This window comes from Akebia trifoliata, unplaced genomic scaffold (genome assembly GCF_017979445.1).
Source record: "Akebia trifoliata isolate Shusen 1 unplaced genomic scaffold, ASM1797944v1 Contig00269, whole genome shotgun sequence".
In the NCBI taxonomy this organism is placed as follows: domain Eukaryota; kingdom Viridiplantae; phylum Streptophyta; class Magnoliopsida; order Ranunculales; family Lardizabalaceae; genus Akebia; species Akebia trifoliata.
Genome location: NW_028236917.1, coordinates 11,253 through 37,531, shown reverse-complemented (window position 1 = coordinate 37,531; position 26,279 = coordinate 11,253). Strand labels below are relative to the sequence as shown.

At 33.0% G+C, this 26,279-nt stretch overlaps 1 protein-coding gene and 1 long non-coding RNA gene across 4 annotated transcripts; one reads left to right on the top strand and one right to left on the bottom strand.

Annotated features, from left to right (window-relative positions):
• The first annotated feature begins 7,942 nt into the window (after positions 1-7,942).
• Positions 7,943-11,811, top strand: LOC147381772 (uncharacterized). Of its 2 annotated transcripts, none has more exons than XR_015174375.1 (2): positions 7,943-10,154; positions 10,768-11,811. It is a non-coding gene; the product is annotated as an uncharacterized LOC147381772 (long non-coding RNA). The 2 variants fall into 2 exon arrangements; XR_015174376.1 differs by having other exon boundaries at positions 10,526-11,811.
• Positions 11,812-14,240: 2,429 nt separating this feature from the next.
• Positions 14,241-24,801, bottom strand: LOC147381771 (putative receptor-like protein kinase At1g49730). 2 transcript variants are annotated; one of them, XM_086429995.1, is made up of 6 exons: positions 24,611-24,801; positions 17,349-17,607; positions 16,707-16,759; positions 16,552-16,619; positions 14,920-15,009; positions 14,241-14,777 (listed from the first exon to the last, which is right to left on the bottom strand). In XM_086429995.1, exons 1-6 carry the CDS (start codon positions 24,672-24,674, stop codon positions 14,382-14,384), a joined length of 930 nt encoding a protein of 309 aa, XP_086286121.1. In that variant the 5' UTR covers positions 24,675-24,801; the 3' UTR covers positions 14,241-14,381. The 2 variants fall into 2 exon arrangements, with proteins under 2 accessions (XP_086286121.1, XP_086286122.1); XM_086429996.1 differs by having other exon boundaries at positions 17,349-17,604; positions 24,611-24,799.
• Between the last annotated feature and the right edge of the window lie 1,478 nt (positions 24,802-26,279).

Genomic DNA, 26,279 nt, shown 5'->3' with positions numbered 1-26,279 from the left:
GACAACTTGCACTGGCTCGAAAAAAATCTATACATAAAAGGAAATTATGACTCAAACTAAAGAATATTCTTAAAAAATAACTAATTTGAAAATAATCAAATAGAGAAAAAAAAAAAAAGAAGGGCCCGTTTGATAATACTGTCAACTTTTGTTGTTAGATTCTACGACAAAAAATAGTTGTTAGAAACAATTGTAAAATGTTGGAATATTGAAAAGCTTGTTTGATAGAGTCTTGTAAAAGTGTTGTATTATTTACTAGAATTTAGTAATTGATATAGCTGGTGGATTCTGTTGTATTTTGGTAAAATGACTAGAATACCCTTAACATTAATAATGCACTAGAATGTACCAAAAATGATCAAAATATCCTAATAAATATATAATTACACTACATATAAAATATAATATAATAAATTTATATTAAAAAATTATAAAAATAATTATTTTAATTTAAATAAATTTATAAATTTTATAATTCTATCAAAATTTTGACATTATCTCCTCTTAAAAATGAAGATGTGAAAATTTTTTGATAAAGAAAATACTTGCATAATACACAATCTAACATCCACATAACATCTCATTTATATTCTGACATTATTTAAACATAATAACCATAGTTAATATAATAAGTAGAATTGAAATAAATAAAAATATGAAAAATATGCATCTAACAAATGTGTACGAGATATAATTTTCATTCTTCTTATTTGTCTTTGTTATAACTATAGCTAATATAACTAATGCCATCACTTGACCACATGAACAAAATGGTGGGTACATATAGAGGAATTATGAGTAGGACCATAAACTCAAGGTAATTTGAGGGAATGGGGGAATTGTGATTGAATAGGTCCAATTTCCAAAATTTGGAAAAGATCTCAACATCGCATAGACATTTTGGATGGTCACGAGACAACAGGAAAGCATGAGCCTCTAGAAAAAAAAATATAGTCCAACTCAAATCTTAGGAAAACAATACAAAAGGGGATTTGAATTTTTCAAAAAAAGTTGAGTAGAGATGGCACCCATTTTCTTTCATAATTGGTTCTAAGCTTTCCAAAAGTGGGAAAATTATCTTTACATTTTCTTGTCACCAACTACAGAAGTTATTGTTAACAATATTTGCAATTTTATGCTTAAATATTTCACAACTCTCATTAGAGACCTGGAAAAGAAATTTAAATAAACTTAGACAAGTATGCACATCAATATTTATCATTCAAAATACCAAACATGGAGTATCTACAGAAACAAATATGTACATGATGTGTCACCACAAATATCGTATAACACAAATATTAGTAGGAAGTTTGTAACATACCTCACTTAGAAACAAGATAATACCACTGGCATACTTCTTTATTGCCATGTAAGAGATAAAGATTATAATATCATACTCCCACTAACTAGAAATCGACACAAGCCAGAAATTAAATCAGATTTTATAATCAACTCATTAACATAAGTAAAAATCAAATACTTTAAAATCTAAAGAAAATTTTCAATCAAATAACAAAGAATGCTGAAGAAAATCAATTGTATTCGATTATAGAAGTTGCAAATTGACAACAATAGCTCCCAAACATGTTTCATGATTTGTGCCATTGGATATGGGAGTTGCACCAAAACACATATCTAGCAATTAACGAGATTCTTCTTATGTTTATTTAAATATGGCTGTTAAAGGAAAAATCCCTTAATGGAATCTAATACCTAATGGATCTAGGATCAACAAGTCACCATTAGGTGATAAAATTTCCATCTCGTTTGTGGAAAAAAATCCCGCAAAACATAACAATATGAAATTATGAATACAACTCTGAAGAGATAACATCGAGTCCAGCTACACCAGATGTGACCCCTTTTCACAAGCTTCATATTAAGGGTTCAATCTAGCTCACTTAACCATAATAAAGTTAAAAAAAGAGGCAATTTTATTAAATACTTGTATTTTGGAGATCAACCTTCAAAATCCAGTTTTTATCTCGAATTCCAAGAACAAATTTGTACTCCTATTAAATACTTGTATCTTAAAATCTGATTCGGATAAAGAAAATTGACCACATAAAATTAGGAGAATTACATAATAAATCATACATCGATCAACACCATCATCTAAATTCACAACATAGCTAGATCATTTTAACCCCAAAAGAACCAAACAAGGCAGAAAACACAAACACACCACCAAATCCACAAAAAAATCATAGATCGAGAGTCAGAACAATCCCAAATTCAATAATTCATAAAAAATAACTGAAAGTTATACTATTTACAGGTTTTAGATTGAAGAAGGTATTCCCGCTACAAGATGTAGGAAGATCTTTCTGGAGATCCTTGAGTTCTTTCAAGATCAACTTTGAAGCCACAGAGAAACCTATATTTCGAAATCCTAGATCGTCTTAGTTAGGAGAGATTCAAAAAGGGATGCTAAGGAGAAATATGAGTAAACATTTTATTTGATGAAGGGTATTATGATCATTTCACATGAATCATTTTTAAACGCAATTGTGAGAAGCTCCTATAACCCGTTCATTAAAACTGCAATCAAAAGCCACAAAAACACGAATGAAAAGCATTATAAAACACAAATCATAGCACGAAATCAATTTTTAATCGTAAAAACTATAAAAAGTGGAATTGTGAAGCGCTACCAAACAGCACCGAACTCATCAAAGAATAATTGTTAGGGTTGATTGGTACCACAAGTAATCTTATGTCGACCTGTTCAACAATAGGTGATAGATTCATGAACTTTAAGGAGTGAGTTCATATGATCAAAGCACACTTTAATCTATTAATTACAACTAAAATGATGATGATGATTAAGTCATCAAAATCAATAACAAACAAGTTAAAAAACACATCAATCTCTCTTTCTTTCCAAGAAGAAGAATACTTATTTTATTATTAATGCATCAAAATTTCTTAAAAAAATATTTTAAAAACTTATTTCAAGAAATCAAAGAACATACCATCTCTTTTTATTTTTTCAACTAAAACCCAAAATCAAATTTTGGGTCTCCTTGACATGTTATCTTATTTTAATGGTGTAGTCTACTTGTAAATACTAGTCAAGGATTGATACCTCATTTTCTTCGGGTGAAATGACTAATTCTTTTTTTTTTTTTTACCAATGTCTCTGCCTTGTTATTATTGTTGCCTTTAGTATTGTCTCTACTTAGCTGAATTAGTTGTTGAGCTGCAACAATGTCTATCTCTTTTAAACTGCTATTCTTAGACTTTGTAATGCTTCTTCCATTACAAAACTGTAGATTTTTAGGAAGATTTAGATCTCTTTGTATCTCCCTTCTTTAGATATATTTCGGAGATGTATTGGGTTCGACAATTTAGTTAGACTTTATAAATTTGATGTAGGAATGTTTTAAGGGTAAGTGTTGAATTTTGATTTTGTACTATCAATAGTAACTTAATAAAATAAGAATAGTGTTGGAATTCAATCATGCCTTTAGCAAATGATCTATTAATTTGAATTACATAGAACCCTCCAATTTGGGATGATTCGCCAATAGAAATGTGGGCCCAAAAGAATATGTCACATGGCAGGTGTAAGGGTATGGAACCAAATTTTTTCCTCTTGTTTTCAATACAATCAATATAAAAATGCTTGGTGCAAGTTGGAAGGATTGGTGTATGTTACATGGATATTACAATATATCTAGGATGTCAAAATATAACAATAAGAAAATTAAGTGAATGTAAATCTTAGATACTAAAATTAGGTATAAAAAATTAAATTTATTTTAAAATTTATAGATGGATGATACGTATTACTTTCGTGATGTGCAAGCTAACTATTCCCCAAGAAACGCTAAATCAATAGGTGAAAACCATTACAGTACTATCTATATCTCATTTTTTGATATCTTACAATTAGTTATTAAAGATATTATAATAAAAAATTACTTGAAAGAATGATAAAATATCAATTTGAAAAAAAAGTATCGTTATTAAGTAAAATTTTTAGAAATATACATGCGAGAGTTTTCTAATGGATCAAAATTTGTTACAAATAAGACGGGTAATCGGACATGTTAGCCCAATAACTTGGCCCAACCAACCCTAAAAATAAGAACTAAGGCCTTGATATTTAACATTCAAGTAAGGCTCCTCGTAATTTTTAATATGAAACAACGAAGAAACAAAGATAACAAAAAATAGAAATCACATATAAAAACAAGGATTTACATGGTTTGGCTATATTCCTATGTCTACGGATCAGAAAAAGAACAATTACTATTTTTTTAATTTTCATTATTGCTTCGTTATTTAACAAATTGGTACTAGATTCATCGGGTTTGTATAATGCAATAATACATATTGATTGTATTTTGAAAATAACATTTACTTTTTGGTGTTCAATACGATGGTAATGAAGAGTTCGAACACATAGTTCCAGGTTGAGAAAATCAATGGGAATGGTAGTTTTAATCAGTGGAAAAGAAGGGGGAAGGACATCTTATTTCAATAGGGCTTGACTAGGACGTTAAAAGGGAAATCTAGTAAAAATGTTGAAGTAAAACAACAATTAAATGAGCGTTTCTTTAATAATGACAATCGAGAGCTTTGATGACTTGGTATCAACGGAGAATGAAGGGTAGTAATTTAAGTGGATGTGATCAACAATCAACATTAAGTGTGTTGGGTCATATTGACTAATCACGTTTAGCATATCCAACGTTTCGATCGTCAACACAATGTATGTCATCATTTGAATCAAAATGTCATATTTACTAAACAAGAATCTTCAAGTAAGACACCTAAACTTTGCACTATGATTTAACTTTCTTTTTTATTTAAAATTAGTCAATCTCCTAAATCAATTTAAAATCTCCTTGATTTTAACTCGAATGACTAGATTTTATCTTAGAACTATCAAATTTTATAACTTTTCCATCCACACATTGTCTTCTATTTATGAGTGCAATTGACTTTCATGAAACGTGCATAGGACATCTCAATCAACTTTCTCTTAATTTATCATCAATTAAAATTATTCATATATATTTGGATACAATAATCTCTAATTTTTATTTTTCATAGTCTTTCACCTCATTTATCTCAATTCTCAATATTATTCCTACTATATTCAAAATTAAGATTTTATCAATCTTACTTGGACCACCCCTAAGTTGAGTCAAAGGCTGACTCAAAAGTTGAAAGAGGGGTAGTATTAAAAAATAAGTAAAAGAAATATCTTTATTTTATTGAGAAGAAATAAGAAATAAAATTCATTTCTCGAGATCATAAGTCCTAGACAACTTTGATTATGTTCAGACTTGAAGTTTTAAAATTATTATTCTTTTCACTTAACTCTTACCTAAAAATTTGTATTTTCCAAGAAAGAAAAAAAAATCCCGTTGATTTTACTACCGCGATCGTACAAAACCTTAGATGATTGTTACGTCTGATTAAGAAATATTTGTGTTCAGTAGATAAGGTCTCATCAAAATAATTTTAAAACTTCATTATTATAACTCAACAACAGCTTATTTAATGAATACTAATATTTCCAAATCCGACCTAGCAATCATCTAAGGTTTTGTACGATCGCGGTGATGAAATCAACGAGATTTTTTTTTTCTTTATTGAAAAATGCAAATTTTTAGGTAAGAATTAAGTGAAAAGAATAATAGTTTTAAAACTTCAAATTTGAACATAATCAAAGTTGTCTAGGACTTATGATCTCGAGGAATGAATTTTATTTCTTATTTCTTCTAAAAAATAAAGATATTTCTTTTACTTATTCTTTAATACTACCCTTTTTCAACTTTTTGGCCAACCTTTGACTTAATTTGGGGTGGTTCAAGTAAGATTGGAAGTGTTTTCTTGGTAAAACATTAATTTTGAATATAGTAGAAGTAATGTTGAGAATTGAGATAAATGAAGTGAAAGACTATGAAAAATAAAAATTTGAGATTATTGTATTCAAATATATATGAATAATTTTAGTTGACGAAAAATTAAGAGAAAGTTGATTGAGATGTCCTATGCATGTTTAATGAAAGCCAATTGCACTCCTAAATAGAAGGCAATATATGGATAGGAAAGTTATAAAATTTGATAGTTCTAAGGTAAAATCTAGTCATTCGAGCTGAAATCAAGGAGATTTTAAATTGGTTTAGGAGATTGGTTACTTTTAAATAAAAAAGAAAGTTAAATCATAGTGCAAAGTTTAGGTGTTTTACTTGAAGATTCTTGTTTAGTAGATATGACATTTTGATTCAAATGATGACATAGATTGTTTTGACGATCGAAACGTTGGATGTATTAAATGTGATTAGTCAATATGACCCAACACACTTGATGTTGATTGTCAATCACATCCACTTAAATTACTACCCTTCAATCTTAGTTGATATCAAGTCATCAAAGTTCTCGATTGCCATTGTTGAAGAAACACTCATTTAATTGTTGTTTTAATTCAACATTTTTACTGGATTTCCCTTTCAACGTCATAGCCAGACCCTATTGAAATAAGATGTCCTTCCCCCTTCTTTTTCACTGATTAAAACTATCATTCCCATTGATTTTCTCAATCTCGAACTACATGTTTGAACTCTTTTCTACCATCGTATTGAATACCAAAAAGAAAATGTGATTTCCAAAAAACAATCGATATGTACTATTGCACTATACAAACCCGATGACTCGAATACCAATTTGTGAAATAACGAAGCAATAATGAAAACAAAAAATAGTAATTGTTCTTATTTTGATTCCTGGACGTTGGCATACTGCCAAACCACGCAAATACTTATTTTCCACCTTCAAACCTTAAGTCATGTTTATCTTCTATATTATTGTATATTAATCTTGGTGTAAGATATCTTATCCACCAATTTTTTGTTTGTGTCACATTAAGTATTAATTTAGAGAATCCAAAGTGAGAAAAACGTAACCTATAATACCCACAAAACAAGGAAAGAGGATTCCCACCAAAACGTTAGGAATCCTCTCTCTTAGGTATCACATAAATCCAAAAAAAAAAAAAAAGACCACATCTTGGTGGATATTTGAGGTACCTCTATGTTCTAAAATTTATCATATACTCGTTTAAGGTACCTCTATGTTTAAGAATTAGTGAAATGCCCTTGATCTTTTTCTTCTCTCAAAGATTAAAGAAGAAGATTAAAATAATTTTAAAATCCTAGATTTTTTTTTTCAAAAAATAAGTCATTTTCAACCTCTAGGTTCATATGAGATGATCACAATAAGCATCATTGTCATCAATGTTGTCTCATTATCATCCAAATGTCAAAGAGATTAAAAATGTTTGATTTTGAGAAAAAAAAAACAATGATTTTAGGATCTTGTTCATTGATCTATAAGAGACGACCGGTGTTAAGGAGCATATCATCAATTTTAAAACATAGGGGTATAAAACGTGGACGGACATTTTGAGAAAAATTCTTTAACAATATTTTGTGTTAAAGGGTAATTTTCGAATTTTATTAAAGAAGTATTTTAAAATGTTCAATGAATAGAATTTGACATAATGGTGGTCATCACACCACCATTTAAGTTTTTTGTTAAGATTTTATTTTGTGATATGTATTTTGGAGTTAAAATTTTTTATAAAATGCAAAATTAAATTATTTACTGCATTAAAATAAAATTTCATTTGATGTCAAACAATCAACATGCAAACTAGTTCCATGTTAGGATTAATGTCAAACAAACAACATTGAAGTTAATCAAACATCGGGTTTACTGATACAAGAACAAGGAAAATCCGATTTAGGATATGCAAAATGAATTTTATTACTATCAAATAGACCTTAAAGCAATATAAGATTTTTTTTTTTTTTTTTTTTTATAATGAAATATGTGGAGTTTTGGATTGAAGAAGAGGGCATTTAAGTCATCCCATGAAAATATTATCTTATAGAGGAGATTGAGGTCAAGTATGTCTCTCTCTCTCTCTCTCTTTCCCTTTAGAGTTTTCTATTTTCGCCATTAATGGAGTTGGATTTGAGTTTTTGGTGTTTGTATAAAGTCTGATTTTGACTTGTTTGTAGAGATAGAGAACCATCACTTTTACCTCTCTCAGATCTCTAAGACCTTGATGAAGAGGGGTTTGGTCAAATCAAACTTTTTGTAAATAAAGAGAGAGTTCGACTGAAATTTTGTGTGTTTTGATTTTGTATCAGTGATTTTGATTTTATTTTAGTAATAATTGTTTGAAATCAGCCTCTCCTTTTGTTTGTAGTATAAGGGTTCTAATTACACCCTAAATCATTATTTATGTGAAGTTCCATCTTTAAAAATTTCAGTAAATACTTCACTTTGAGGATGAAATCAACATTCTAAGTTAGAAAATTAAGTTTTCACACAGATGACCTCTCAAACATCCTCGTTAAATGTGTAGTCAGATTTACATGTTTTTCTATCACAGATTGGCCATGTACAATAAGATTGTCAATGATTAGAGCTAATAGTTTAAGGCTTTAGTCATAAACCCTTATTTAGTAACTACTTTGAGTGTGTTTGTATAGTGTAACTCCACATACATTTTAACTTCCCAAAATTAGTAAAAAAATCTCCAAGAATCCCCAATAAAAAAAAAAACCAAACTAATTACAAAATTTTAATTCTAGATCTTCTTTCTCTTCTATAAATACATATGTAGGCCTTCCCATATTTTTCTCTATGTTTCACTTGCTAGAGGACAGTGTTTGTATACTTCATCTCATTGATGAGTCACAACGTGGATTGTGGTAAGCAACCCAAAACAAAACCTTCTAGTTGAATGTTGTTTATGCGTACAACAAAGATTTCCATCCTCTACTTAACACATGTTGGTTGTATACTTACTGACCTTCACTTTTACCTACCCTCTACAACATATCCTTGATGTATACATAGCATAACCTATTATTCTGTGGTCCATTAATAGGATTCTGATTTGAATTCTTGAGATACTTATGATGCAAAGTTTTGATTGATATTTTTTTTTTGTCATCTTAACTTATGACACTATTAATCATTGGTGGTCTTGTAATCAGAGGTTTTAAGTCAATGAGTTAAAAAATGATAGAAGTAGTCATTTTTTTGTAGGTGGTAATCATAGATTTTTTAGTCATAATACGAATATAATATTTGGTAAATGATATATTTTGTTGATCTAAGGAATTGTGGTTCACCCAATTGTTGTTTGATATAGTGGGAAATCATATTTAGGAGACACTTATATTTATGCAGTATGTCTTATTGATGTGTAGAAGTATATAACATATTTCTATGATTGTGGTCTATGACTATTTGAAATGGTGTATTTGTGGCCTATTACAAAGACACATGTATAGCAGAGATCCAAAACAAAACACAACAATTCATTTGTATGTAAACATGGACAATATTCAAACTCATAAATAAAAAAAATTGTTGGAAACTCAATACGAAAGTAAAATGGGTATTCAAATTTTATGATTTTTATGGACTATTAAGTTTACTAAACTCACATTTTCATGATCCATGTGATGAAGAAGCTTAATTTCCCTTAATTTCCTTTTAACATCTATCTGGTTGTCAAATGCATTACCAATCTTCTTAATCGCGACCAGTGAGAAATATTGTTATCTTTGGTAGCTCAATCTATTAACTTGATTCTTATTGACCATCCAATATTTAATTTCATAAAACTTAATTAGAAAATAAGAATTAGTTAATTGGAAACAATCAATTATATTGACAAAATATGTAATGAGGATTTAAAAGACACCTTCTCAAAAAGATCTAAACACTCTTAATTGTCCTCAAAATCAAATTTTGTCTAATCAATCTCATCTTGTGTATACTCCTGCAACATATGTTCTAGGTACACTAAGAAATTGCTACTCTAACAAGATTATCACAAGGACTATGTCTAGAATGTTGATGCATAGAAACAGTAAAAGGAAGAAAACTAATGTATACAGGTATTGAATGAAGAAGACCTAAAATAGAAATTTGAATTGTGGGTGAACAGGCGGTCGCAGTAGCAGAGGTTGAAGGCAGAGAAGGGGAGAGGATGTGATTCAATCCCTGAAGGTATCTTTGGAGCGCTCGAACATTGGAACATCAAAGAAGCTCCTCCCCCCCGCAATGTCATCTGTTCAGTGCAATGTCATCTGTTCAAAGTGCAATTGGTGAGTGGTTTAGTGTGGAGGCCTGCATATTAATATTTAGCTTCATCTCCATTATGTTCCAATTCTTTTTTTTGATTAATTTAACACATTAGGTTCTTTTTCAATTCTTTCTTTTTTGATAAATCTAACACAATACTTATCAAAAAAATAAATCTAACACATTAAGTCCCATTTAAAGATGAAAGTCCTGAAAAAATGCACTTTTAAATTCATCGAACATATTGCACCAAAAATATAAGAGTTCTAAGATTCTTATTAGTGTTACATGAGCTGCTCCTTCCTTAAAAGTTTCTTCCATTCCTTTCGATCCGCGTCCCCCAACACTGGAAAAAGGAATTAGTACTCATAACATTCTCTCTTTCTATGAAAAGGTTTAGATCATCAATTTTGGAACAATGACAAGATGGAGCTAGACCTAATTGAACATGGAACAAAGAAAGGAGATGAGGCCATATTTCCCTTACAAAAGAACTACAATGAGTAACTCCATAGACAACTTAAGAAGGATGTAATAATTAGGGATGAAGAAGCCCTTTTTTATTAGATGAGTCAAAAGTTTACCCAACACAGCTAACCACATGAAAAAATTGCTTTCTTATATTACTAATTCCAGCGAGGGATCGAAGTTGAGTGCCTTGATGAAATGTTCTGGTTGTCAAGGGTCGGGAATGAAGGTTTCGAATAGGCACCTTGGCCCCTCTATGAGCCAGCAGTTGCAGCACCCTTGCAATGAGTGTAAGGGCACTGGAGAGATCATAAATGATAGGGAGATCTCTGTCCTCAGTGCAAAGGCGAGAAGGTTGTCCAGGAGAAGAAGGTGTTGGAAGTCATTGTCAAGAAGGGCATTGAGAATGGACATAGGATAACTTTCCCTGGAGAAGCTGTATGTTAAGCTGCTTCTTTATATTGGTTATTTTTTCTTGCTTCTAATCGGGATTTGAAAAATGGATTCAGCATTTCTAACTGTGGTGGTACTCTATTTCTGCCGGACATTGTAACAGGGGACATTGTATTTGTCCTGCAACAAAAGGATCACCCCGGGTTAAAGAGGAAGGGTCATGATAGACCCCTTCATTGAGCACACATTGCCCCTCACCGAGGCTCTCTGTGGCTTCCAGTTCATATTGAACCATTTGGACAGAAAGCTGCTTCTCTAGCATTCTCTGCAATTAAATAATTTTTCAAGTTTTTCTTGATGGCATGTAGTACTCTAATGTTTTGTGGGGTACAACAGATCAATTCAAGGCAATCAACGATGAGGGGATGCCGATGTATCAGAGGTTGTTCATAAAGGGGAAACTTTACATCCACTTCTCGGTTGATTTCCTGGATTCACTGACGATGGAGCAGTGTAAGGCACTAGAAGCAGTGCTGCCACCAAGGACGTCAATGGAGTTGACAGATATCCCGATGTAAACATTGAGGAGGAGACAGGCTCAGAAAGCACAGGAGGCCTACAAAGAGGACATGGGGCTGGTGGTGGTGCCCAGAGAAAGGGATAATTGGAAGAACCTTTCTACGGTATTATAGTGGTCCTTCAATTGTGAGGATTGAAAGAAAGGATCTCTGTATGATGAACTCCAGTTTTGTATCTGGATTTGTTCTTATTACTGATATTACTTACCATGACTTCATATCGCCATTTTCATTGAGGTTATTTCTCCATTGGTACAACTTTGAAGTTAGGGTGATTTAGCCTTACCCCTCTATGGTCCACCCTTAATCAGTATTAGGGGAACAGATGCCCGTGTTTTCAAACTGATGACATGCCCCTTTGTCTAGGTTGTCTGAGATTGAAAAACTATCCAGAAGTCAATTCTTCTCCAAAAATCAAATCTTGTTCTTGAGGTTTGCAGGTGGGAGTGTGAAGCTGATAGAAGTCTTTTCATCATCTAGTTGTTTCTGTTAAGGTAAATTATTTTTAACTTATTCAATCATGTCTTTAATCCAGTCATCTTAAATGTCTTGTTGAAATTCTTTATTTTTTTTAATCCAGATTAAATTGCATGTTTTTGTAGTTGATTAATTAGTAGAACCAGTTATTTATCATGATTTTATGATTTTCTTCATGGTTCTTTGTTTGTGTGCATAACCAAGTTAGCGCGCTTTTTGTGGCTTCGTGTTGCCAATGTAAATAAGTCTTGCAGATTCAGCTATGATATTTAAAAACTACGAGGAACCACCACTTTGAATCAGTTGCACCCATCACTCAAGAAGTCCTTTCCTCCAGTGGTTGTGATGTGGATTAGCATTAACGTCGAGAAAATAGGAGAGCATCAGGGGGTGACTTGAGTTGAAGGGAGACCGTAATAGGTTCAAATAAGTATTTAAAAAATCAAACTAAAAAATGGTTTTTTTTTGAGTCGTGTTAGAGTAACGTTGTGGGGGAACATCAAATGACGTAGATGTGTGCTATTAGAAACATAGATGTTTTTCATTGAGATATGAGTGAGATCTTGATGAAAGTATCTATGGTTCTGTGCACACCAATGTCCCACGGGACTTGTAAGCTCCAAGTAGTTGGTCCCAGAATGTTATTACTAATCTCAATATAGAACACAACTACTATAAATGATCCCAAAATAACCCACTCTAGAGTCAAATTGTGTTAGAAATACATCTGTTTTGAGGATTACTTTTCAATTGTTTGCGTACAAAATAGGGCAAAGCTCCACCTATAATGAAGTCTTCAGTCCCCTCGGGATCAAAATTTCTTGGACCTACATTTAACTATGCTTTAAATTTGTATATGAAAAGCATAAAATTGGGTGTCTAATTTTTTACAATGAAATTGATCTGTGATCACTACTATGAGTAAAGAGAGAGACTTCTTTCTCTTCATCTGTAAAGCACAATAATTATTTTATAATGAAATCTTATTTATCAGTAATTGATGATGTGGATGACTTGAGGTTTGAAGGGCTAATCACATGGTAGAGAGCTAATAGAAATCAAACAAGATATGGTGATCAATTTAGATTTATAGAACAAACAAAATCCTAAAGACAAATGGATCATAGGTAGATTGACACGATTAGCTCCCACGCCTGGAATTGAATCTTTGACTCAACTAGATAAACCCTTTTGCTTTGATAGATAATTCCGAATTACTTCCATGGATTATATTTATATTTATATTTGGTACAATAGTTTTGTTAGATAGAAAATGTTTACGTGGTTTTCGCTTGTAGAGTTCTTAGTCCTTTTCAAGCCATGGAAGTAATTCGGAATTATCTATCAAAGCAAAAGGGTTTATCTAGTTGAGTCAAAGATTCAATTCCAGGTGTGGGAGCTAATCGTGTCAATCTATTTATGATATATATATATATATATATATATGGAATGTTAACGTCCAAGACCTCATGGGGATGTTAGCATTCTACAAAACTTTCTTTTTTTAAGAATACCCCTATTCATTTTGTCATTTAATGAAAAATATATGGTTATATTAGTCTTTTTACATAATAAATACTTATATGTGTAATTAATACTTGTCTCTTTCATAATAAATGCTATGGGTATTTAATCTTTATAATTAAATATGTTGTTACAATAAATGATTTGATAATCAATGCAAACAAACCCCAATTTGTTTTCACTAAAAAACAATGAATAGGAGTATTATTAGAAAAATAAAGTGTTGGAGAAAATCCTCAAAGGAGATACTTTTAAACACCTCAAAAACTTTAGACAAAAAAAAAAAAAAACCACTGCCAAAACAGAAATGATTAAATCCTTCATTTCAAAAATGCGATTGTTCCTCTCCTTCCATTAAAATCACTGACTGCATGATACTTAATCATGAATAAATATTTAATTCTAAGACTAAATTCTTTTCTCAGCCAATTCATTACATAGCTCCAACTAGATCACTTTCTAAAGAGAATATGGAAAGGTACCAGTTTTTCAAACATCAAAAACAATATGGAACCTGTTCTTGGTTGACACTGTTCATTTGGCCCATATGCAACTAAGACACATGGAATTTAAAAAGGCAACAAGACTTATGAAGGTAGTTTTGATGTCAAAAGAATATTTAAAGATGTTCTCAAGTTCCATAAATCCTATAAAGCCAAAAACCAAAACTGTGCAACAAACCAAATATGAATTTAAGATAAAGAGATAACTAAAACGTGCAACTTCTGTCACTTTTTCTTTCAGTAATTTCTTACAAATTAAACTCCCTCCCATACCAATACTGAACAAAAATTTCCTAGGATGAAAATACTAAACAAGTGGAATTGATGGTTCTACCTTCCTTTGGAGATACCGAAGTATCTGTTGAATAGAAAATGTTGGTTTACCTCCTGTTTTGGTACAAAACCTTGCCACACTTAAAAGGGTTTTTAGTTCTCTAGAATCATAGCTATTTCCAAGATCTGGATCTACCATTTTATGCATGGAATTAGTAAAGCTAGACCCTTGAACCCATTGGACTAAGTCAGTACCTTCCTTCTCTAATGATTGTCCAGTTATTAGCTCAAGAATCAGCACGCCAAGCTGGGAAATTGCGTTCCTGCGATCTTGGTCCATGCAACCTGGGAGGAGACGCCTTGAACATGAGGCGGCATTTGGTGTGGCAGCACGGGTTTCCGTAGAACCAAGAATGCAAATGTCAGAGAGCTGCAAAAAGTAGACAAAATTGTCAATATTCCTGAATTTTTCTCCATTGTATTCCAAATTTTTATGTCCTTGAGGCACGGACATCAGCCTAAGCTTTCACAAAAGAAAAATATATATGGGGCACAACGTTAATATGCCTTACCTTGGGAACGAAGTTCTCATCCAACAGAACAGTACTTGAACTGATGGACGCGTGATATATAGGTGGCTCACAGAAAAAATGCAGATACTCCTGCAGTGTAGATAACACAAACGCTAAGTAATATGGATCATAATGTATAAAAACATGGAGATCATGTTGGAGAAGAAAACCATATAGTGACAATGACTCGTAATCATGGTGATAACACACACACACACAATTTCTGTAAATTTTAGAACAATAAAATTCCCTATGCATGTGCCAAATCATCTAGATAGTCCAACCAAAGCTCACTTACTTGTTTGGCCACAACTCATCTTTCTAGCTTAGACCAGGCAAAGGTGGCCCATCCATTGGATAGTCAAGTTCAATGAACACATTCGAGAAATGAACGCATTTGAGAAAATGTAAGTGTACCTTCAATAGGCTGGTGATAAACTACGAGAAATTTGATTGGGATGGTTTGGGGATGTTCAACAAAAGCTGATTACAGTGATGATCCCAATAGAGCAACAGTAAGATCCAAAAGAACATGAATGGAGATAGTAAAAGTAGGCAAGAACTCACTTTCAAAAACACAAGACTTGGCTATGAACAAAGTTGAACAGAGGATTAAGTTTCCTTTAGCGGGCCCCAAATCTTTGGGATAGTTGTTTCTTTTATTTTATTTTATTTTATTTTATTTTAAACCTAACCACCACACTGGTTGGGCCAAAATATCAGTTGTGGAAAATTTTACAATCATGCATCAACACAGCCTTTAGCTTACTAAACTAAATAAGGAACTACTATTAATTTGGATGGCATGTGATTGTATTTAGTTCATGAATTTTGATCCTACATGTAATGCAAAACGAAAAGGCAAAAAACCGAAGTTACTTTGAACCTTAAAGAATGAGGCTGCTCAATCATATTCCTGAGAGTAGGGAACAATCAGTGCAGAACATTATTGTATCAAATCTGGGTTCTCACTTTTATTGGAGTGAACTCTTCAAGGAGTTCAGGGGAAGGGGACGGGAGCAGGGGTGAGGGTGTTGAATACTTTTTGGATAGATGGAATTGGTTTTCCACTTTTATTGGTGTAAACTCTTTAGAGGGTTGGGGTTGAAGACTTTTTGGCTAGATGGGACTGGGTAGGTAGCATTTCTATATAATAGTTAGCTTGGGGCCGGGAGTTAACTATTGATCTGTATATGGTTGGTCACTTCGATCTCCTTTTTAATGACATTTCTACTAATAAAAACCACTAAAAAAAATATTGTCAGAGACTGAGACCAACATAGAAAACAAGTAAAATAGTGCACACACACACAACTAATGAATATTATCAGAAGGCAAACCAATCTTTATGGTTGTATTTGTTCTTGAATGCACAACTTTTAATTTCCCTCTCAAAATCTAAGTTTGAATGTAAATGCAAAATCAATTTTCAGGATTTGCAGATGGAAAATTTGGTAAGGCATTAGGTAACAAGAGCTTCAAAGATGAACACTTTCTTGAGCCAACGAGTTAACATCATCATGAACAGAGTGACATGTCTGACCAGGATTCATGTTAAGGGGTGGCAGATTTTTACATCAGGGGTGTGTGTGTGTGTGTGTGTAAAATTAATATGGTGACTAGATCACCTACCAAAGCAGCTGCTACACCAATGGCAATTTGCAGCCTTGTCCTCCAAGTCAAGGGAGTCTTAAGAGGGTCTGCACAAAAGCTATTTTATTAAAAAAAAAATTATAACAAAATCATAAGTTGAAAATACAAAACAAGGTTTGTGCTCCAAATGATACCATTAAGATGATCCTTTAGGCTTCCATTTTCTGTATATTCAAACACAAGAAACCTGAAAATTGTAAAAAGAGAATTTCTTATCGGTGCAATACATTCAAGGCATAATCTTTTCCAGACGAAATGTATTGACAACAAAAATAAAAGAGGTATATCCATTGTAAGAAATCTGGCAAAGGAACTTAGGAGGTTTTAGACACTGGATGTTTTATCTAAATTTTGTTAGTCTCAAGAGGGAAAAATAAAAAATAACAACATAATAATAAATATATATTATAATAAAAAAAAAAGAAGAATCTACTGTTAGTCTGATATTTTAAGCTCTTCATGCAGTAAATTCAGATCATAAAAATCTCATGATATTCTTGTGAAAATTTCCACAATTTTTTCAAAGACCATATTCTGTACAGATATATAACTTTCTCATGAGAAACTCCAGTTTTTGTCATTTTTTTTCCCTTTTGTGATAGGTTTAAGTGTGAAGGTGGGAATTTTGATCCCAGATCTGTGATATTAACGTAGACAAAATTTATCACCTCATGAAGGCGGCACCTTCTTTTGTCAATTTTATAGAATTTGAAGAATATTGCACGAAAAAATTCAGATACTTCGGTGACAAATGATCAAAAGGGAAAGGCATCAACCTCTCATGTTCTGTGGAAAAACCTCTAAGAGAAACAAGGTGGCGATGATGCAATCGCCCCAAGAGTTGCACTTCCCCATAGAAGGCATCCTTCTCTTGATGAAAAGCTCCTATTTCTTTCACAACAGCAAGAAGACCATCCCGAAATTGAGCCTTGTAAACAGCACCATCAGTGCGTTTAGCTAAGATTCTGCCAAATCCTCCAGTTGCCTTCTTTATATCCTCGTATGAAAAGCGCCTAACAAAAGGTAATGGGCCTGCTAGAAATGAACACCAAGAAACCCAAGAATGAAGTTAACTGGACAGCACATACATGGCAAATGTAACTCCTAATGAAGGTAATCCTGTCTTGAAGGAGATGTTATCTGAATTGCATAATCAGATCATAAGGCACTTGATTCATTTTATTCTTTAAAAGTTTTAGTGAACCAAAAATAATAATTGTAGAAATAGGCTATTCCATAAATAATACATATAAAGATTTTTTTTACTTCTCATAACTCGGCTTTCCTCCTAAATACTTGTGAAGTAGTAGAAGTATAGCAGAAGCGAGATGGTGGCTTTAGGCAGAACAAAATGGAGGAACAGAACTCATTTAGACAACCCCAAATCTTTGGGATAAGGCTTTGATGATGATGATAACAGAAGCCAATTTATCAGGTTACAATGTAAGGATCATAGATGAGTGCCAAGGAAACAATTGGTTCTTTCAATATTATATTTGACTGAGTTAGTTCTGCTAAACTCCATGGTTTGATTTGATATTAGCTATGAAGATCATACGACAAACTCAGAACCCAAATCTGGATTCACAACATTTATCGACAATGTCATAGCAATAAAAAAAAGGATCATAGTTCACTAATAAAAAGCAAAGTTGAGGATAGGTTAGATCAATATATTATGAGCATGAATAAATAATTAACAAGTGAAGAATCATCTGACAATTCTCAGCTACTAAAGTCCCAAGCGGGCTACGAAAAGGCCTCAATCTACAGAATAATATAATACAAAGGTAACAGGAGAAATACTTATGGATACCATTTTTATCCACACCTAGGATGGTTACACGTGTCCTCGGATTCAGCAATGTACTCACGTGCCAAGACCAAGCATTTGTGTAAGAATGGAAGATGCTGAACTGTGGACATGGACGTGCTAATTATAGTAGACTATAGTTCAAAAGTCTCAGATTGTCCCTTTCTCCGAGGACAAGCGGGGCATACCCTTGGACGAGCACCCTTTTTTCAAGCCAAAAGAATCTCCATAAAAGGTCTGAGCTGAAAATAGCACGAAGAAAAAGATGGAGGTAGTATGAATTTGATCCTACCACCCAGCTAGGTCAAGAACTACAAGCTCGAATATTTTCTCTGCCACCTGACCGAGAACACCCAGATTTCCTAAACATAGTTAGAAGCTTGGATAATAGAAAAAGGTACAGTGAGCTCGGAAATCATATCAACTCGGTCTGAATTAACAAAACAAAATGAGACAACATTTAAGAGGATCTGAGCTCTACATATCAATTCTCTCCAAATCATCTCATTAAATATGATATCCCCTTTACTTATAAAAAAAGATGGAGATAGACATTCCCTAACAAAGCTACCCCAAAACGGTAAATCTCACCAATCCCACATTAATTACCCTAAAACTCTACTAATCAAACTCAAGTGTATGCATTAATGAGGCGTGGGCACAGTCCTCGAAAGGAAAAGTTAGTAACCCCCATCCAACTCAGCATCCAGCACACAACTTATGTGGACCAATTATGTGGTGACACCACTCCTAATAAAAACATATATAAAAACACCTCTCAAAGATTGAGAGAGGGTTCAAAATCTGAAGTCTCGTCTCCGCTTTTCTCAAGCATTCTCTCCATCACTGTTCATCATCTCTCCCATTTTCTTCCTCAAGAAATCATTCACTCACCTTATACAGTTCCTTCTTCTAGTACTAACTTAACCATAGGAGTTTCCTTGGCAAGCACCACACTAGTGTCCCTTTCATTCTTTCCCTCTCACCTTCTTGCATGGTACTAGATGATTTGAAGTCTATAACACAGTAGAGTGCATTCATTTGGAGATGGAGGATAGCTAAAGCTTCTCAACCGTTGATTCCAACCTTAAAAAGCATCTTTAGGAATGGAAGGCTTAAAAAGCATCCACAATAGTCACATCAGATGGAAAGGAGCATCCCTTTGCCTCTACGTATGCATATGGCATAGCGAGGGGTTTGGAATCAACTTATTCCATAATTAGTGGGTTGGTCCCATTGAAAAACTTTTCTATGTCAAAAAGTTAACTAATATGGTGATCTCAGATTCAAGGATTTTTTTTTCTGGATTTCCATTTTTTCCCAAGACCATCCAAAAATATACCAGATTGAATATTAAGACAATTCAATTGGGCTAGTTTTATCTCCAGAGGTATTCTTGGGATCCCAATCCCTTCGAATGTCTAACATATGTATGGTGAGGACAAGGATGAAGATAAGTACTGAATATTCCTATCTTGACAATAAGTAACCATCAATACAAGGGATTTAGTTGGACTATAGCAGATAAAAATAAATATACATAGGAGGTACGATCGCATCAACATGAAGCTAAAAATAAGATACCTTAGTGCCCAAAGCATCCTGGAATTGTGATGATTTCAAAGCAAAAGCTTAGGGCATACCTTTTGCACCAAGGCAAGATATTTATTAAAAGAGAGAATTCACTTTCAATCTCTCAATCCAAACCACAATTCATTCATTTCACATAGAAACCAACTTAATGTTTCTTTGCATCATAAATATCACACAAGTGGCATACATTTCACTAAATCATAGTTCATAATGCATACCGAAAGCCCCAAAACCTTGAATCTCTTCATCCTGTTACTTCAATTTATTATTAAAAGTAAAAGTAGGAAGAAAAACTAGCCACCTAGTACTAACAGATAAGATATAGAAGATCCAATGATAACCCATTGTAGACATCAATACTCTATATTGAACAATGTCCAACACACAGGATCAGACCTTACATGTTTCTGTTGGGATTCCTGATCACCACTTGCCACTTGTTCTTTGAAGCATTTGTTATGATTAAGACAATTAGCTCCCTCCAATTCATTTTTTAGCAACAAACTAAAGCATTTAAGTGTGGTTTTACCACCTTAACCCTCTTGTTTTATTTAAATCTCAAGCCCAACCATGCACATGGGCTATGGTTTTACCCTTTTATCAAAAATCCTTCCAACAAATCCTTGCTTTCTAATGCAAATAAAAAAGAGATCTTGGGCTAGTTTTGAAAAATAAATATTTTGATTCTTGTGCCCCAAAAGTGCTCTAGAGAATTCCTAATGGGAATTTACCACCTTAACCTTAGTTTGTTAAGGCACATGGGAGGTAAATTACTATAAAGGCCTCCTTTTTTAAGATAAACCCATGCCATCACAAAGACAATTATTGAAATTATCTGAAGTTTGTAAGACAGTAACATTCCTACCCTCGAATGATTTCTCTAGAACTCTTGAGGCAATTTACTACTCTAACCCTTGATCATCTTGATTGGTAAGAGACAAAGAGTCGTAAATTACCATTAAGACTCTATTGATGGAGGATAAATGAAGTTCACTCTCATTGTTCAATTGCAAAGTAATGCAACTTGTTAGGTGAGGACCATTATATTCAAAGAGCTCCCAAAAACAAATCTATAAAAAAAGGGGGATCTCATGGTTTCCATCATCAATTTCTTAGTCTTAAAACTCTACAAAAATCCCTTCCTCCTCTCTCATCCTCTTAAACTCTCTACCTCCCTCAAGTCTTTGAAGAATAAAAAGATCAAGAAGGATTCCAAGGCAACTTAGGTAGTGTGTAAATAATTTAGGCATTTTCTAGGCACTTCTCCTTCTAACCCTCTCTTTTCATTTGGGTAACTTAGAAGCCTTGTATGCAAACCACCCCCCATCTCTATCTAAATCAACAAGTCAAACCTTGCTTGGGGAAGGCTTCCAAGCAATGGACCCAGAAGAGGGTAGAGAAGGGGTAACCTAGATCTAGAACTCATTTTTATCAAATTCAAGCATAAATAGCAAGATAAACAGACCGAGAATCTCTTTCTAGAGATACGCATTTTTTTCCTTGCCAAAAGCAAAATCCTATTCCTGGGAAAAGTTGCATTCATGTAGTATAACTCTTAATAAGGCAATATTAGTGAGAGATACTCTTAGAAGACCACTTTCTGCAATTATGTCAAATCAAAATTCCCTTTGAGGACACACTTCATGTTTCATAATATATGTTTCCAATTCTTAAAGCATTTTCATCATTAATGGAAAAATACTGTCAGAACAGTGGATAGATCAGATAATTGGGCTGACGGGATGGAGGGTTCTCCCTCATGAGAAAAGCTTTTGAGTTAATTTCAACTGGAAGACAATCACTTGAAGTCAACTTTCTGTCCACCAAAGGGATCAGTAATCTTTGGGGGTTTAGGAGTTATAACTTGAAGAAGAGAAATATGTCTGCACCGACAGAAAATTGGAGACAACAACTTCCCAAGACTATAATACCCAAACCAGGACTTCAAATGGATTGGTTATTTTTGTGTTAGAACCATCTTGAAGTCTACTTCATCCTAGTAAAAAATCTCTCCAATTAGAGTTGATTAATCAGATTTTGATAATGATTTCTATTTAAAGATCAAAATACCAGATTGTTGAAATCTCTAATCACCAAGGTTCAAAAATCCATTTCTATGCATTTTTATATGTTGTTCATATGAAGAAGAAGAAAAAATGTGTTCAAAGGTTCCCCGCACAAAAGGGATCAACCTAAGCCTTGGTTCAAAAAATTGATGTGGTTCTAACATAGAACCTACATTTGTCCAATCTTTGCCCCATACACACCATCTCCAAGTTTTCAAAGTCTTTTAAAATGGCCAAGTTCTGTAGTTAACCATCGCAATGATCAAAGAGTGGGGTTCCTAAGACCTTCCCCACTCTTCAATTGAACCCCCTTACTCAAATGTCTATGGTTTGATCATAGGAGTCACTTTCTTTAAAAAAGGGTTTTCAAAAGAAATTTCTGTTTTGGGTGATCATTCACACCCAAAGAAAAATCATGAATGGTGATGACTCCTGAATCCAAGTAGTTTGAATTTTCTTTAATGAAAATTCAATATCTACATTCTACACCCATTATACAAAATTATATAGGCTACTCGATCAATGTTCCCCTCAACAATCTTGCCATGGCATAACATTACATCATATAGAAACCAACTGAGATGGTCTACACTTGGCGTTCCTATGGAGGTTTTAGGCCTTCCACTCCTTGAGATTGGTGTTGAAGGTGATCCAAAGCCTAGGGTTTGATCCACTAGAGAAGTCTTTAGTCTTTAATCTTTAATCTTGAAGTGACTGATCCTTGTTGCACAGGGGGGCTCCAACTTTTCTTCCAACAAGTGAGAAGGTAAGAAATAAAGAATGAGTGGGACACCAGTGTGTTGCCTACCAAAGAAACTCCAATGTTAGGGCTAAAAAATGAAAAACAAGAAAGGTGTAAGAGAGGATGAACTGTAGAATGTTGGGGAGCTTCTTAGTAGTGAGTACTGATACTTCAAATTTAAACCTTATGTCAGTCTTTGAGAGGGGTTTTTATAGACTTTTCCAGGAATAAGTGTCACCACACAGTTGATCCAAGTAAGAGATGAGTGGTTTGCTGAGTTGGTTGGATGGATGGTCAAGCATTCCTTATGAACTATGTCCATGCCTCATTAATGTTACACTTGATTTAGATTAGCAGTGTCTCAATGCATTTAATGTAGGGTTGGTGGGAGCTCACTGTTTGGGAATAGCTTTATCAAGAATCATTTGTCTATCTCTTTTGATAAGCAAAGGAGGATATCACATTAAATGTGAAGATCTGATAGAGAGAGAGGAGCTCAGATCCCCTTAAATGTTTTGTTTTATTATGTTTGACAAAGTCAAGCCAAGTTGACGGATTTTCCGAGCTCATATGATTTTTTCTATCATCTGAGTTTCTAATAGTGTTTTAGTGAATCTAGTATCCGTGGTCAAGGGATGAGGAAGATGTCACATGGCTATTGTCCGAGCTGGTGGCGAGGTGGAAGTCTTACTGCCCCTGGGCTCATCTAGGAGGACGTGTGCTCATCCTCGGTGTAGGGGATGATCCAAGATCTTTGGATTCCCTTCTTACTACTCAAGTGCTCAGGATTGACCTCGGTCTTGTCACGTGAAGGTACTGCCAATGTGAAGATCTTGGAACACGTTTCACTATCCCTGGTAGATTGGGGTAGGTCCAAAGAAAAAAAATTACAACACAAGTTTGTTTCATGTCTAAAACTACAACAACAATTACACCAAACTCCCAATTTGTATAGCCCTTTCTGGAATAAACCTCAAAATTTTATTTTCTGACTCAGAACACTGTCCATTCTCAACAATTCATTGAGAATTATTAAGGACAACACTCAAAAAAACCATTGTAATTTAAGCATACAGATCCAAATCCTTCAAGTTACTCTGAAACAAGTTGAATACAATTATCAAGAATTACACTAAAAAATCAGCATAACCAAAGATCCAACCCTAAATGATTCCTCATAGATCGAGGATTACACTCAAAAACAAATCGTTCAAGTCCAAATCCTTCAATATTCTACACACACACACAAAAAAAAAAAAAATCAAGGAGAATAATAAAAAATTAAACTCGAAATTCAGTAAAATTTACACATCCAGTTTCAAATCATCTAATGTATTTCAAAGCAATGTGAGGTTAATTTTCAAGATTCTCACTCAAAATCCATATAAATTAAGCATCCAAAAATTCAAATTATTTGACATCTTTCAAAAAATAAAAGAAAAAAAAGAATCACTCAAAAAATTCACTACAATTTATACATCCAATTTTAAATATCCGATATATTTGCACCAAATTAGACATCATAACAAGAATCAAACTCATAATTCGGCACAACTTTAAGCATTCAAGTTCAAATAATCAATAAAATTTCGAAAAATTTTGAGAATAAATATCAAGAATAGCACTCTAAATTCAGGAAAAGAAAAAATTATACATCCAATTTTAATTTTCAGGTCTACTGATATCTTTCAAAACAAGTCGAGAATAATTGTCAAGAATTACACTCAAAATTAAGTATAAACGTAGCATTCAAGAACAGATCCTTCGAAATTCTTTAAATTCAACCTACACTATATCATCAAATTAAGAAAATAAGACTAAAACCTCTCTTGCGACTCCAATCGCAATTTTGAGAACAAGCAAAGCACGAACAGAGAAATCGATCCATCTTCGAATAAATCTAAGTTTCGAGAGAGCATTTTCAAGATCACAGAGCTTTGCCTATATATCTCCATGGATTCCTTTAAGCAAATCTGAAACTTTACCATTGTCTCCGGTAAAAGAGAGAGAGATGATGAAGTAAAAAACTGAAGTAAAGTTTTTTGTCCTTGTCTCATATATATCTTTCCTGCAAGGATATCTATTTTGTGCCACGTGGAGGGCCACGTCAGACCATTGCCCATTGCCTACGTAGTCCATGAAGAAATCTCTTGAATTTTTTTCATCAAATTAAAATAGAATTGAGATGAATATAATAACATTTTTTTTTTAATACCACAATTAAAAGTATTTATAACATACACAATATAACAATTTATGGTATTTAGAAAAAGGAAACATTACTTAGTAAAACAGGGAAGTCAAATCGTCGAGATTGATGTTTCAAATAGTTAAAATCAACCATTTAAATCCTTGATCTCGACAATTGTAAAAGAGGTCAAGGGAAAAAAGAAAAAGTTTACTAACTGAACCATCGAGTTACCATCCAAAAAATTTGGGGGATTTAGAAGGAGTCCGTTGGTGGTATGCATTGAGTAAATATTTCGTAAAAAAATCTAAATGAAGACGATTTTCAAATATTTATGGTTGAACAGAAATACATATAACATATAAAAATTCGTGTGTCTTCCAACATCTTCAAATTTAAATTGACTTCGATTAATATGTGCAAGTGGATTTTCAAAATATGATTTTAAAACTCAGTTTGACATCTCATCTCCGAAAGAGACATCAGAGACTGAGTTATCTCAGACAAGTCGTCCAACTTAGTCAAGACATCTCATTTAACAATGACACAATAAGATTGACTTTTGAGACATCATACTGACTTTTGAGAAACACGTCAAATTTGAGACAATTTGTCAACCCGTCTTGTTGGTGGACGATACCAAGACGAGTCATCTCAGTCTCTGACGAGATTTAAAACCATGTTCCAAAGTCTTTTGTGAATTATTGATAGGTTGTTACGAAAATGCAATGAGGCATTCATCATTTTATATATGTCAATTTGATCATCTAGTCTTAACACACATGTATAGTAACAAAAATTGGCAATTTTTTGAAGAAAAAAAAAACACGCTTAAAATGCGATTTGCATCCCTAGTGATTAAAATGATAAAATAAAAAATCAAAATAAAAACACGACTTTCTCAATTGTAACAAAATTAAAGTTGTCATTTTTGCATATTTTTTTCCCCTCACATGGACAAAATTTTGAATATTCTCTCTTTTTTAAAATGTGGGTTTTGATATATAATAGAATTTAATAATTCATAAATGTAAAAATACGAGATTTGATGATAATAACTTGATTTTATGAATTTAGATATATATTTTTTCATAACTTTTAATATATATTTTTATCTTTTATTTTCATCATTTTTAATATTTTTTTTTCGAAGTTTTCCCTTGCCGATTTAAAACTGTACTCCGGCTTTGTGACTATTATTACAAGAGCCATTCCCCCCATCCACACCAAACTATATCTTGTTTTTTTCTTGCCCCACATGTCAATATGGCTTAGTCCATGATATAAAAAAATTTATCAGTATAA